Source organism: Salvelinus fontinalis, chromosome 28 (assembly GCF_029448725.1).
Source record: "Salvelinus fontinalis isolate EN_2023a chromosome 28, ASM2944872v1, whole genome shotgun sequence".
Classification (NCBI taxonomy): Eukaryota; Metazoa; Chordata; class Actinopteri; order Salmoniformes; family Salmonidae; genus Salvelinus; species Salvelinus fontinalis.
Genome location: NC_074692.1, coordinates 8,752,985 through 8,765,272, shown reverse-complemented (window position 1 = coordinate 8,765,272; position 12,288 = coordinate 8,752,985). Strand labels below are relative to the sequence as shown.

Sequence of the window (12,288 nt, the reverse complement as noted above, 5' to 3'; positions counted from 1 at the left end):
AATATGAAACGTACCACTATAACCTTCTCCTTCCACTTCATTGAACGGCCTAAACCTTGCAGTGTGAACACACTGTATCCCACATTGGCTTCACAGTATCTATTATGATGTCAGAGTCCTCCCCTGCCATTACCTTCAAACAAACTGGGTGGGCAGGATTTTAACTTATGGGACGACTTTCTTGGTTCCATTTCATCAGACAAGCTCAATCAAACAAAGCTAAAGTAGTTGAAAGAAAACATATAACATTTGTTTACCAGGTCTGCTTACACTCTTATATGGTTGTCCAAAGTACTGGCAATCATATAATAATATATAATAATTATGTATGGGCCTCCAAGTCAATCAATTGCAGATAAGAGCAAAGCGCACTGTGGGAGCAGATAAAGGAAAAGCACACTAGAGGTTCACTCAGAATCTTTAACTCAGGTGAGGTTTTGTCCTGGGTGTGTCTTCCTCTCTGCTGGCTGTGGTCAATCCCTTCTTTCCTTGATCCCTTTCCTTTCCTAGCTCTCTTTATTTTACTCTTTTTCTCTCTCCCTTTTCTTTCTTCCTTTCCTAGCTTCCTTTCCTAACTTCCTTTCCTTCTTGCTTTCCTCTCTACTGGCCGTGGTTAATCCCTACCACATACATGTGAACTCCTCCTTTTCGTGACAAAACATGTGAACTCCTCCCTTTCCTTTCCTTCTTTCCTAGATCCCTTTATTTTCCTAATTTCCTAGCTTCCTTTCCTTTTCCCCTTCCCTATTTCCCTTTCTTTATTTCCTTTCCTTTTCCAGCTTATGTTCCTTGTTTCCTAGCTTCTGTTTCTTCTCTACCTTCTTTTCCTCACCTCCTGCCCTATCTAGGAAAGGAGGAAAGGAAGCTAAGAAAGGAGGAAATGAAAGGAAGCTAAGAAAGGAGTAAAAAAAGGGCATTAGGAAAGAAGGAAAGGGAGCAAGGAAAGGAATAAAGGAATCTAGGAAAAGAGATAAGGGAAGTATGGAAGGAAAGGAAGTCAGGAAAGGAGAAAAGGAAGAGAGAAAGGAGGAAAGGAAGCTAGCAAAGAAAAGGAAAAGGAGGAGTTCACATGCATGTGGTAGGGATTAACCACAGCCAGTAGTGAGGAAAGGAAAGGAAGAAGGAAAGGAAGTAAGGAAGGGACGAAAGGAAGCTAGGAAAGGAAGAAAGTAAAAGGGTGAGAGGAAAGGAATCTAGGAAATAAAAGGAGGAGTTCCCATGTATGTGGCATTGGTTAACCACGTCCAGTATATGGCGTTAGTATTGGTTTTAGTGACATGCTAGTTTTAGTCACAGCTAGTTTTAGGTACAGGCTAATGCGGGGCTGCAGCTGGATGCATCTCGATTAGTATATGTGCTATCTGACATAAGAAAATGCTCTGATACAGCATAATCATTCTGATCAAACCTACAGTGCCCTTCTCCTTTATCTTCAATTGATTGCATTGGGCAATTGTACATGGCAACTAACTGATTAACCTTTATTTAAAAAATATGTAACAATTACTGTAACAACTTGCTTTCATGATGCTAGGTACGACAGTCTGAACCCAACTAGTTTTTATCACAGGTAACTTCAGGTTGTCTCATTCCAGCACCAGAGGCTCCAGGGGTTAGAGTTCAGGGGCAAGTTACACACTAAAGCCAATAACAAGCATCAATAAAAATGCCTGAAACCCGATTCTTCACACTTCTACCGAAGTGTGTAAGTAGCACACACCTGCTCATGGACTTAACAATGGCGTCCCTTCATCTGATGCTTAAACTAACAATTGGATGCTTTTAAATCCATGATGGGCAATTGCACACTTCAAGAGAGGGGTTGGGAATCATGATGTAGCCAATGACAGTCTAAACTTTCCTCCAGAGAGAGAAAAGGGGAACAGTAAACATTTGGGCCACCCTGGTGAAAGCAATGCATCCTACTACTGCACACCAATACCGTACATTCACTAGTACCATACCTTCACATAGCAGGACAAGAGGAAAGAGGAAAACACAGATATCTGGTTAAAAAACCTATGGTTAAATATTTGTGTTTTAAATGAACTTAAAAAAAAAAAAAATGAAATATAAATATTGAATATATATATTCCAATATCAGTTTATTGGACAGAATATGTTTGGGCCTACCTAGTGAAAGCAATGCATCCTACTACTACACACCAAAACCCAACACACTACCATACCTTCACACAGCAGGACAAGAGAAAGACAAGAAAACAGAGATATTTGGTAAAAGCCTAGAGAGCCATGCACTACGGTTAAATATTAGACTTCATTTCTCAGAACAAGAATAGACTGACGAGTCTCAGAAGAAAGTGCTTTGTTTCTGGCCATTCTGAGCCTGTAATCGAACACACAAATGCTGATGCTCCAGATACTCAACTAGTCTAAAGAAGGCCAGTTTTATTGCTTCTTTAAATCAGGACAACAGTTTTCAACTGTGCTAACATAATTGCAAAAATGATTTTCTAATGATCAATTAGCCTTTTAAAATTATAAACTTGGATTAGCTAACACCAAGTGCCATTGGAACACAGGAGGTGATGGTTGCTGATAATGGGCCTCTGTACACCTATGGTGATATTCCATAAAAAATCGGCCGTTTCCAGCTACAATAGTCATTTACAACATTAACAATGTCTACACTGTATTTCTGATCAATGTGATGTTATTTTAATGGACAAAAAAATGAGCTTTTCTATAAAAAACAAGGACATTTCTAAGTGATCCCAAACTTTTGAACGGTAGTGTGTATTCCAATATCAGTTTATTGGTGTGAATTAGTAATGCGCCGGTCAGCTATTTGTTCACCCGCACTCGCCCACAATTGCTAATAACCCATCCGGAACCGCCCGACCATATGTGACAAAGTGGAATATGATAATTAGTATATATGTAGCTTCTCTTCTGTCTTGCTGCCCTGAAAAATGAAATAAACCCTTGCTCACCAGAATAAAGTCAGAAATTGCTAGAAGGAAATGCTTCAATGTAGTTGACGTCGGTACAATTTGTTTTCTTTTTCCGCTTTCATCTCTGCTTCTCTTGTTCAGCGAAGATGTTTACAGCCCAGGGAGAAAATGCAACAAAAAAAAAGATTTTCGGTGCAAAATGTCCAATTTAACTGGTTTTAAGGAAGTATAAAGCGGTTAAAACAGCCCAACATGTTTTTGATAATATTTCTGTTCAGCTTGGATGCATATTTTATGTGGTTGAAACACTATCAGCTTTTATGATGCTGATAAATATAGCACTTTTAGAGACGGTCCTTAACCATTCATTCCCTTAAGATGCTTCAAGAAATAAATTATATTTCTCCACACTTTACACACAAGAGTAAAAATTTGAATGCAACAAATGCTTAATTCTGCAGGATTTAATATTATATTAGCGGATGTTAGAGGTTATAGACCTACAGTCAGTTGCCAGATTTCAGTGAGGCTACTTTAACCCTTTTGAACAGTACAGTTCCCTTGACGTGCCGTTTCCAAGTCCCTGTCTTGTGACTGTTGAATTTCTATAGCACTTCACAATCATCACACATAACATAGCCAGCACTGCTATCATCCTCTTTTACCACTTCACCAAATCGTTACCAAACATTAGACTACTGTTCTGGTCCTCTCTTCCATAACATTAGACTACTGTACTGTCCCTCTCTTCTATAACATTAGACTACTGTACTGTCCCTCTCTTCTATAACATTAGACTACTGTTCTGGTCCTCTCTTCTATAACATTAGACTACTGTTCTGGTCCTCTTTCTATAACATTAGACTACTGTACTGTCCCTCCCTTCTATAACATTAGACTACTGTTCTGGTCCTCTCTTCTATAACAGACTACTGTTCTGGTCCTCTCTTCTATAACATTAGACTGCTGTTCTGGTCCTCTCTTCTATAACATTAGACTACTGTTCTGGTCCTCTCTTCCATAACATTAGACTACTGTACTGTCCCTCTCTTCTATAACATTAGACTACTGTACTGTCCCTCTCTTCTATAACATTAGACTACTGTTCTGGTCCTCTCTTCTATAACATTAGACTACTGTTCTGGTCCTCTTTCTATAACATTAGACTACTGTACTGTCCCTCCCTTCTATAACATTAGACTACTGTTCTGGTCCTCTCTTCTATAACAGACTACTGTTCTGGTCCTCTCTTCTATAACATTAGACTACTGTTCTGGTCCTCTCTTCTATAACATTAGACTACTGTTCTGGTCATCTCTTCTATAACATTAGACTACTGTTCTGTCCCTCCCTTCTATAACATTAGACTACTGTTCTGGTCCTCTCTTCTATAACATTAGACTACTGTTCTGGTCCTCTCTTCTATAACATTAGACTACTGTTCTGGTCCTCTCTTCTATAACATTAGACTACTGTACTGTCCCTCTCTTCTATAACATTAGACTACTGTTCTGGTCCTCTTTCTATTACATTAGACTACTGTACTGTCCCTCCCTTCTATAACATTAGACTACTGTTCTGGTCATCTCTTCTATAACATTAGACTACTGTTCTGGTCCTCTTTCTATAACATTAGACTACTGTACTGTCCCTCCCTTCTATAACATTAGATACTGTTCTGGTCATCTCTTCTATAACATTAGACTACTGTTCTGGTCCTCTCTTCTATAACATTAGACTACTGTTCTGGTCCTCTCTTCTATAACATTAGACTACTGTTCTGGTCCTCTCTTCTATAACATTAGACTACTGTTCTGTTCCTCTCTTCTATAACATTAGACCACTGTTCTGGTCCTCTTTCTATAACATTAGACTACTGTTCTGTCCCTCTCTTCTATAACATTAGACTACTGTACTGTCCCTTTCTTCTATAACATTAGACTACTGTACTGTCCCTCTCTTCTATAACATTAGACTACTGTACTGTCCCTTTCTTCTATAACATTAGACTACTGTTCTGGTCCTCTATTCTATAACATTAGACTACTGTTCTGTCCCTCTATTCTATAACATTAGACTACTGTTCTGGTCCTCTCTTCTATAACATTAGACTACTCTTCTGTCCCTCCCTCCTATAACATTTGACTACTGTTCTGGTCCTCTCTTCTATAACATTAGACTACTCTTCTGTCCCTCCCTCCTATAACATTTGACTACTGTTCTGGTCCTCTCTTCTATTCACAGCTTTTCTCTTATTGAATTAAACTCCGACATTGTCAAATAAAATAAAACCACATTTTATTGTCCTTCATTGCCCTTTTTGTCTCAGTGGATCGACATTAACTTTTTCTGCCCAAGATCCCAAAGGCATTTGGTAATTGGCGTGTATTTGGCGCACTTCAGTTAGACCCGAAAGCTTAGGCTTAGGCTACGCACTGACACCATATACAAATGCTGAAAAAAAACCTCAATGTAGCCTGTAGAAATGAATTGCAAAAGAATGACACATTTATGTATATTAACCCATTGTTCTATCTTTATTCAACTGCCAACCACTTGCCCTTCATCCACACAATATTTCATGACCCTAAACCTGCCCGCCTCACAGATATAACCCGCTGGGACTGCGGCTTTTGAGTCAACCTGAGCATCACTAGTGTGCGTGTGCGCGTGTGTGTGCGTGCGTGTGTGTGTGTGTGTGTGCCACGTGCATGTGTGTGTGCGTGAGATTCATTAGTCCAATCCTCTCAAAGAACCCTTCTCACCCTGCGTACAGAGCTAAGGGTTTTGGGAAGTTTAGATCGTGGATGGTTACACCATGACTCACTGTAACCTCTACAGCTCTCCCATTGTAGCACATGTTACTGCAATCCATTATGCTTCGATTAATCTGATCTGAATACGGATGCTGCTGACCTTTCTATGAGCTCTCACTAGAGGTCATAATCTTGAATTAAGGACGCACATTTGTGTACAATTGTTTTGGTACATAGGTACTGTAGTCCGGTCAGATTATTATCTAAAGGCTTTTGGGTAACACTATCACAAATTTAATAATAACTTATTAGTGAACGATTTATAAACTATTCATAACTAAACATTCCGTTATGTCTTACAATTCAAAAGCATGTATAACATTTGAATATACAAGCATTTAAGGGCATAATAGCTTGTTCATTAAAGCTAATAAAGTTAGTGCCTTTGGTGTATTATAGAATAGAATCAGTATTAGAGGGCTAAGGGACAAGCAAGACAGACAGCGAGACAGAGAGTAGTGGAGAAATGAATGCCTCATATGCACTCAACAGTCCAATCTCAGACTGGCTCTATAATGAATGACATGATGATGTCGTACACACTCAATACTCGAAGAGACACTCAATTTGGCGTAAGTTACACATATAGCAATACATAATGGCAGCTCATTTTGAGTATTTGGGCCTAGGCTATGTTAACTGTGACAGCCACAATTAGAGGTGGGCCTTCCCTGGTTTAAGGTCAGATCCGCAGGACTACAATAGGTTTGACCAATCTAGGGTTGTTGTGCATATGGGTACATAATACCGTGTTGGACTCAAATGGAGTGAGTGTGTACAGAGCAAAAGAAAGAGTAATGGGAGGGGTAGAGAGAGACAAAAGACGGAGACATCTCTGGGCAGCCGTGGCTATAACCCCAGCTGAAAAGGAGAAAATCCGTCTCCTAGATGTGCCGTTAGCAACAATAGCAATCTACAGAGCTAAACGCAATCTGCAAACAAAAGCAACACAAAGACCAATAGAACATGTGCTGCCCTTGCGTTCGCACACCAGCTAACATTCACGCCGACGCCTACGCGGTCACACACTCTTAACTGTACCTTTTTGACGTCTCTGACCAGGTGGTGCAGTGTGTTGGATGGTCCATGCCTCTGACAAAACAAACACAAGCACAGTTCAGTCCGTGAGTCACGCCCCGACCTGCAGCAAGTTGCAGAGCTACGACAAACGGTTCATTTGAATCAAGTACCACGCTGTAGGTATAGTATTATGCTGTTGTTCATAATGAACACGTGTGAAGGACGTCATACTGTCTTATGTAGCTGCTATAAAGGCTCCAGGAATGCCTACCTTACAGAGGAACACCAGTGTTACACAACAATGTTATGGCTGTTTGATACATTCCATATGACATGGAGTCAGTGAGAGGTCAGAGTTCAGAGCTGTCAGCCATGGGGGAGCTGTAGTGAAGTACCGTGTTGTAGAGCTCCTCCAGTCTGGAGAGGGTGAGGAAGCGATGCATGCTCACTCCGTTCTCGATCAGCAGCTTGACGAAGTCCACTCTGTCCAGCACCAGGGCATCCAGCATAGACTGCTCCAGAGAACCCACCTACCATACAAACAGGGAAGGCACAGTCAGTCAACTCAGGCTTAACCATCAAGAAACAGCATATTGATGGGTACGGCATAGATTTCACACTTTCACTTGGACAGGGCCGTCTGTAGTCTATACTGTAAACAAGGCAGTGAGAAGTGATAGGCTGGGTCTTACAGGCCACTGCTGTCCGTAGATGAAGATCTGGCTGCGGGCAATGTCCACTCGGTTCCAGGCCAGGGCCAGGCTGAGCTGGTCAGGAGCCGATGCGTTGGCACCTAGGAAGAGGAACAGAGTGGACAATAAACCATGTTCGAGAGCATCAATTTTGCTCAGTCGATCAACAAATAATAACGAATAGTTATTTGGGGTGCATGGTGATTTGTCGATCATTCCGTCAGCAGTTGCCGACTGCAATCTCAAATCACTTCTTCTGCTAGCTTTGGAAGGTTGTATTTACTTTTTCCTCTGTGGGTGGGCAGAACATCACTGTTTAGCAAGCAACAAAGGAGATTGCTGTATTTGTGCGGTTCTTAAATGAAAGTCCAAGGCAGTTGTTCTCGGCCTCCGACACCTACCTCTTGCTTTTTTTTTGAGAAAGGATATTTGTCAAGCTGTCGGTGATGTGATAAATTCTTTTGTGAAAAGCACTTTAACCGGTAGTTTGAAAACTCAAATGCTGAAGGGAGGCAAGTTTGAGGCTACACACCTTTTATGATGACTGACGGCTCTACTCAGCAGAGATATTTCACAGGCTTAATAATGGGAGCTTTTGCCAAGCTTGGTAATGAGATGCAGAGTGGTGTAATAGGAGTTTAATAGAGAGGTCGGTATTAAAAAGGGACTGTTCCCGTTTATCACTGGTTTTAAATAACACTTCGCTCTCCACAGCTCTGTAGTCGGTGGAGTTTATGGACCTTATCCCGCATCAATTACCCTCTCTCTCACTTTCTTTTTCTCTGTCTCTCTTTGTCTCTCTCTCTCTCGATCTCTCCCTATTTATGTCAGTGTGTCAGTCTCTCGCACACAGTCTTTCTCTCACTCTACCTCTTTCTCTCTGAAAACACACAGTTTGCATAATAAAGTCTGCACTCTATACTGGCCATGCTTGTGACAGTCCATCAGGCCAGATACAGAGATCAATCACAGAAATAGAGAGGGAGATGGACAGAGAGATATGAATAGGAGGAGATGAGATGCAAAACATAATGAGTGCGGGGGAGAAGGATGCGTAGAGAGTGTAAACATGCTAGAAACACGCATCCTCTAGACATGCTGCCAAACATGAATTATGATGCCTCAGATACAGCGTTCCACTAGGAAGGAACTCAGAGTGAGTCAATCACCTGGTATAGATTTGAAAACAGGCCCAAAGGATCTGCTCCGAAGGCCTCGGAACCAGCAGTGTTGGAACCTACGCTCCTGATCAATACCATGCACTGAACAACAAGTCGAAACTATGGATTACGAGAGGGATGGAGGGAGGGATAGAGCAATGAAACAGGGGAGGAGGAGAGGGAGAGTCTTAACTGTGCTCAATTGGAGGATTGTGTTTAATAACCTTCTGAAGCCCACTGTCTGACATAAGGAGCCTCTTTAAATATGAGCTATGTGTCAATTACCTTTTAGCAGAGCAGTGAGAATGGCCAGGTCAATGTCCTGGTGTCCCTCAGACCCCATCCGAAAAACCGTTATCTGAAACATACAGAGAGAGAAAAGAAAGAAAGAATAAGGAAGATAGAGAGGGAGACATTTACATCATCTGTATGTGATCTATACATCATTACTCACTGGGAATTTCTTTTTTTCTTGCTTTGTGAATAAATAAATGAATGAAATGTTTTTTACTGATAATGATGATTAACACCGTGAGTAAACCAGTCACATCATAGCTCAGCGCTTTTGATACACGTGATTAGAATCAGCTGTACAGAGCTGCTGTCTGAAGCTCCGAGCAGAGGAAACTGCAATATACTGTATAATACATTCTCCCTAGTTGACACACTTTGGAAACGGAAACTGTGAAGTAGCTCGTATGCAGTGTGGTCCCAGTAGAAAAGAAGGGAAGAGATAGAATGGAGAGAGAGAGAGACCCAGAGGGAGAGAGAGAGAGAGAGAGAGAGAGAGAGAGAGCGAAGGAGAGAGAGAGAGATAGAGCGAAGGGGAGAGAGAGAGAGAGAGAGAGGGAGAGAGAGGGAGGGAGAGAGAGGGAGAGAGAGAGAGAGAAGGAGAGAGAGGGAGAGAGAGAGAAGGAGAGAGAGCGAGAGAGAAGGGGAGAGAGCGCGAAGGAAAGAGAGAGAGATATCTAGAGTGACTGGAGACCCTTCGATGGAGTATGGTACAGTAAGCAAGTGATAAAAAAGAAGGAAGGGGTATAGAGCGAAACAGAGGGAGAGAGGGGGTAAGATAGCGGGAAGGATGAAGGAAGGGAAAGCAGGGGGAGGGTAAAAGAGAGGGAATGCGGCAGTTCTCCCAGATTTTGTCGCATGACGGCATGTGTGTGAAGGGCACCTTGCAGCTCCACGTATGAGCTGCGTGTTCGGAACGCTGGAGCGTGCTGAGGATCCCAGCCACAGGGTCATGAATCTATTCCTGTAATCCCTCCCTCCCTCCATCCTCCTCCCTCCTCCCGCCATCACTTCTCCAAACCCACCTTCCCTTCTAAATGGCTACATTTGGTGGTGCACCTTGATTTCAGCTGTCTTTAACTCCTACCTCCCCTCAGGCTATGAATCAATAGAGTAGCTCTCTCCTTCTCTCTCTTTCCCTTTTTCTAAAAGCCCTTCAGACACCTAAGGGGAGAGAGAATTTGTTTGTACGCTTGCTTGTTCATAATTTTTCCGCTATGACACACATTGCCCCCTTGGAATGGGGTCCTGCAGAGAGAGAAATGAGCGAATGTATGTGTAAGAGCTACCTCCAGTACTGTGTGTCTCTATGAGCATGTGTATGAGCATTCCTGATTGTGTTTAATGTGTGAACAATGAAAGTAACAAAGTGTGTTGTCATACGCACATCCTTAGAAACATAGGTGCTGGGCTAATAAAGAATATATGTGAAGAACAGGAAGGCTCTCACACTGTTTCTTCTCCAAATGACTTGCTTTATTGACACCGTTTTGATCCGAACCGGCTCTTCATCAAATCAAACAGAATGAGTGCTCATCTCCCAAAATATACCCATTTCAACTCACATGATGAATAATGTAAGTATCTGCATACGTACACTTTGGTTCAAAAGATTGGGGTCACTTAGAAACGTCCTTGTTTTCCATGAAAACATACATGAAATGAGTTGCAAAATGAATAGGAAATATAGTCAAGACTTTGGCAAGGTTATAAATAATGATTTTTAATTGAAATAATAGTGTTCTTCAAACTCTGCTTTCGTCAAAGAATCCTCCATTTGCAGCAATTACAGCCTTGCAGACCTTTGACTTTCTAGTTGTCAATTTGTTGAGGTAATCTGAAGAGATTTCACCACATGCTTCCTGAAGCACCTCCCACAAGTTGGATTGGCTTGAAGGGCACTTATTACTTACCATACGGTAAAGCTGCTCCCACAACAGCTCAATAGGGTTGAGATCCGGTGACTGTGCTGGCCACTCCATTATAGACAGAATACCAGCTGACTGCTTCTTCCCTAAATAGTTCTTGCATAGTTTGGAGCTGTGATTTGGGTCATTGTCCTGTTGTAGGAGGAAATTGGCTCCAATTATTCGCTGTCCACAGAGTATGGCAGGGCGTTGCAAAATGGAGTGATAGCCTTCCTTCTTCAAGATCCCTTTTAACCTGTACAAATCTCCCACTTTACCATCACCAAAGCACCCCCAGACCATCACACTGCCTCCACCAGGCTTGACAGATGGCGTCAAGCACTCATCCAGCATCTTTTAATTTTTTTTGCGTCTCACGAATGTTCTTCTTTGTGACCTCAAACTTAGATTAGTCTGTCCATAACACTTTTTTACAATATTCCTCTGTCCAGTGTCTGTGTTATTTTGCCCATCTTAATCTTTTCTTTTTATTGGCCAGTCTGAGATATGGCTTTTTCTTTGCAACTCTGCCAAGAAGGCCAGCATCCCGGAGTCGCCTCTTCACTGTTGACGTTGAGACTGGTGTTTTGCGGGTACTATTTAATGAAGCTGCCAGTTGAGGACTTGTGAGGCATCTGTTTCTCAAACTAGACACTCTAATGTACTTGTCCTCTTGCTCTGTTGTGCACCGGGGCCTCCCACTCATCTTTCTATTCTGGTTAGAAGCATTTTGCGCTGTTCTGTGAAGGGAGTAGTACACAGCGTTGTACGAGATCTTCAGTTTCTTGGCAATTTCTCCCATGGAATAGCCTTGATTTCTCAGAACAAGAATAGACTGACGAGTCTCAGAAGAAAGGTATTTGATTCTGGCCATTTTGAGCCTGTAATCAAACCCACAAATGCTGATGCTCCAGATACTCAACTAGTCTAAAGAAGGCCAGTTTTCTTGGTTCTTTAATCAGGACAACAGTTTTCAGCTGTGCTAACATAATTGCAAAAAGGTTTTCTAATGATCAATTAGCCATTTAAAATGATAAACTTGGATTAGCTAATGCAACGTACCATTGGAACACAGGAGTGATGGTTGCTCTACGCCTATGTAGATATTCCATAAAAAAATCTGCCGTTTCCAGCTACAATAGTCATTTACAAAATTAATAATGTCTACACTGTATTTCTGATCAATTTGATGTTATTTTAATGGACCAAAAAAAACGTTTCTTTCAAAAACAAGGAAACGTCTAAATGATCCCAAAATTTGAACGGTAGTGTATTTGAGGATGATATAAATATAACTGTGAGAGAGTGTGTGTGTGTGTGTGTGTGTGTGTGTGTGTGTGTGTGTGTGTGTGTGTGTGTGTGTGTGTGTGTGTGTGTGTGTGTGTGTGTGTGTGTGTGTGTGTGTGTGTGTGTGTGTGTGTGTGTGTGTGTGTGTGTGTGTGTGTGTGTGTGTGTGTGTGTAAGAGTAATTGAAAGGCCTCCCTCCG

General features: G+C 41.7%; 1 protein-coding gene across 1 annotated transcript in view; it reads right to left on the bottom strand.

The window, feature by feature from the left end:
- The window catches only part of trpm3 (transient receptor potential cation channel, subfamily M, member 3), a 275,797-nt gene that overhangs the window by 70,711 nt on the left and 192,798 nt on the right, over nt 1–12,288 (bottom strand). The window contains 4 exon segments of the mRNA XM_055886361.1: nt 6,773–6,823; nt 7,147–7,281; nt 7,444–7,544; nt 8,889–8,961. Coding sequence (XP_055742336.1) covers nt 6,773–6,823; nt 7,147–7,281; nt 7,444–7,544; nt 8,889–8,961 — 360 coding nt within the window.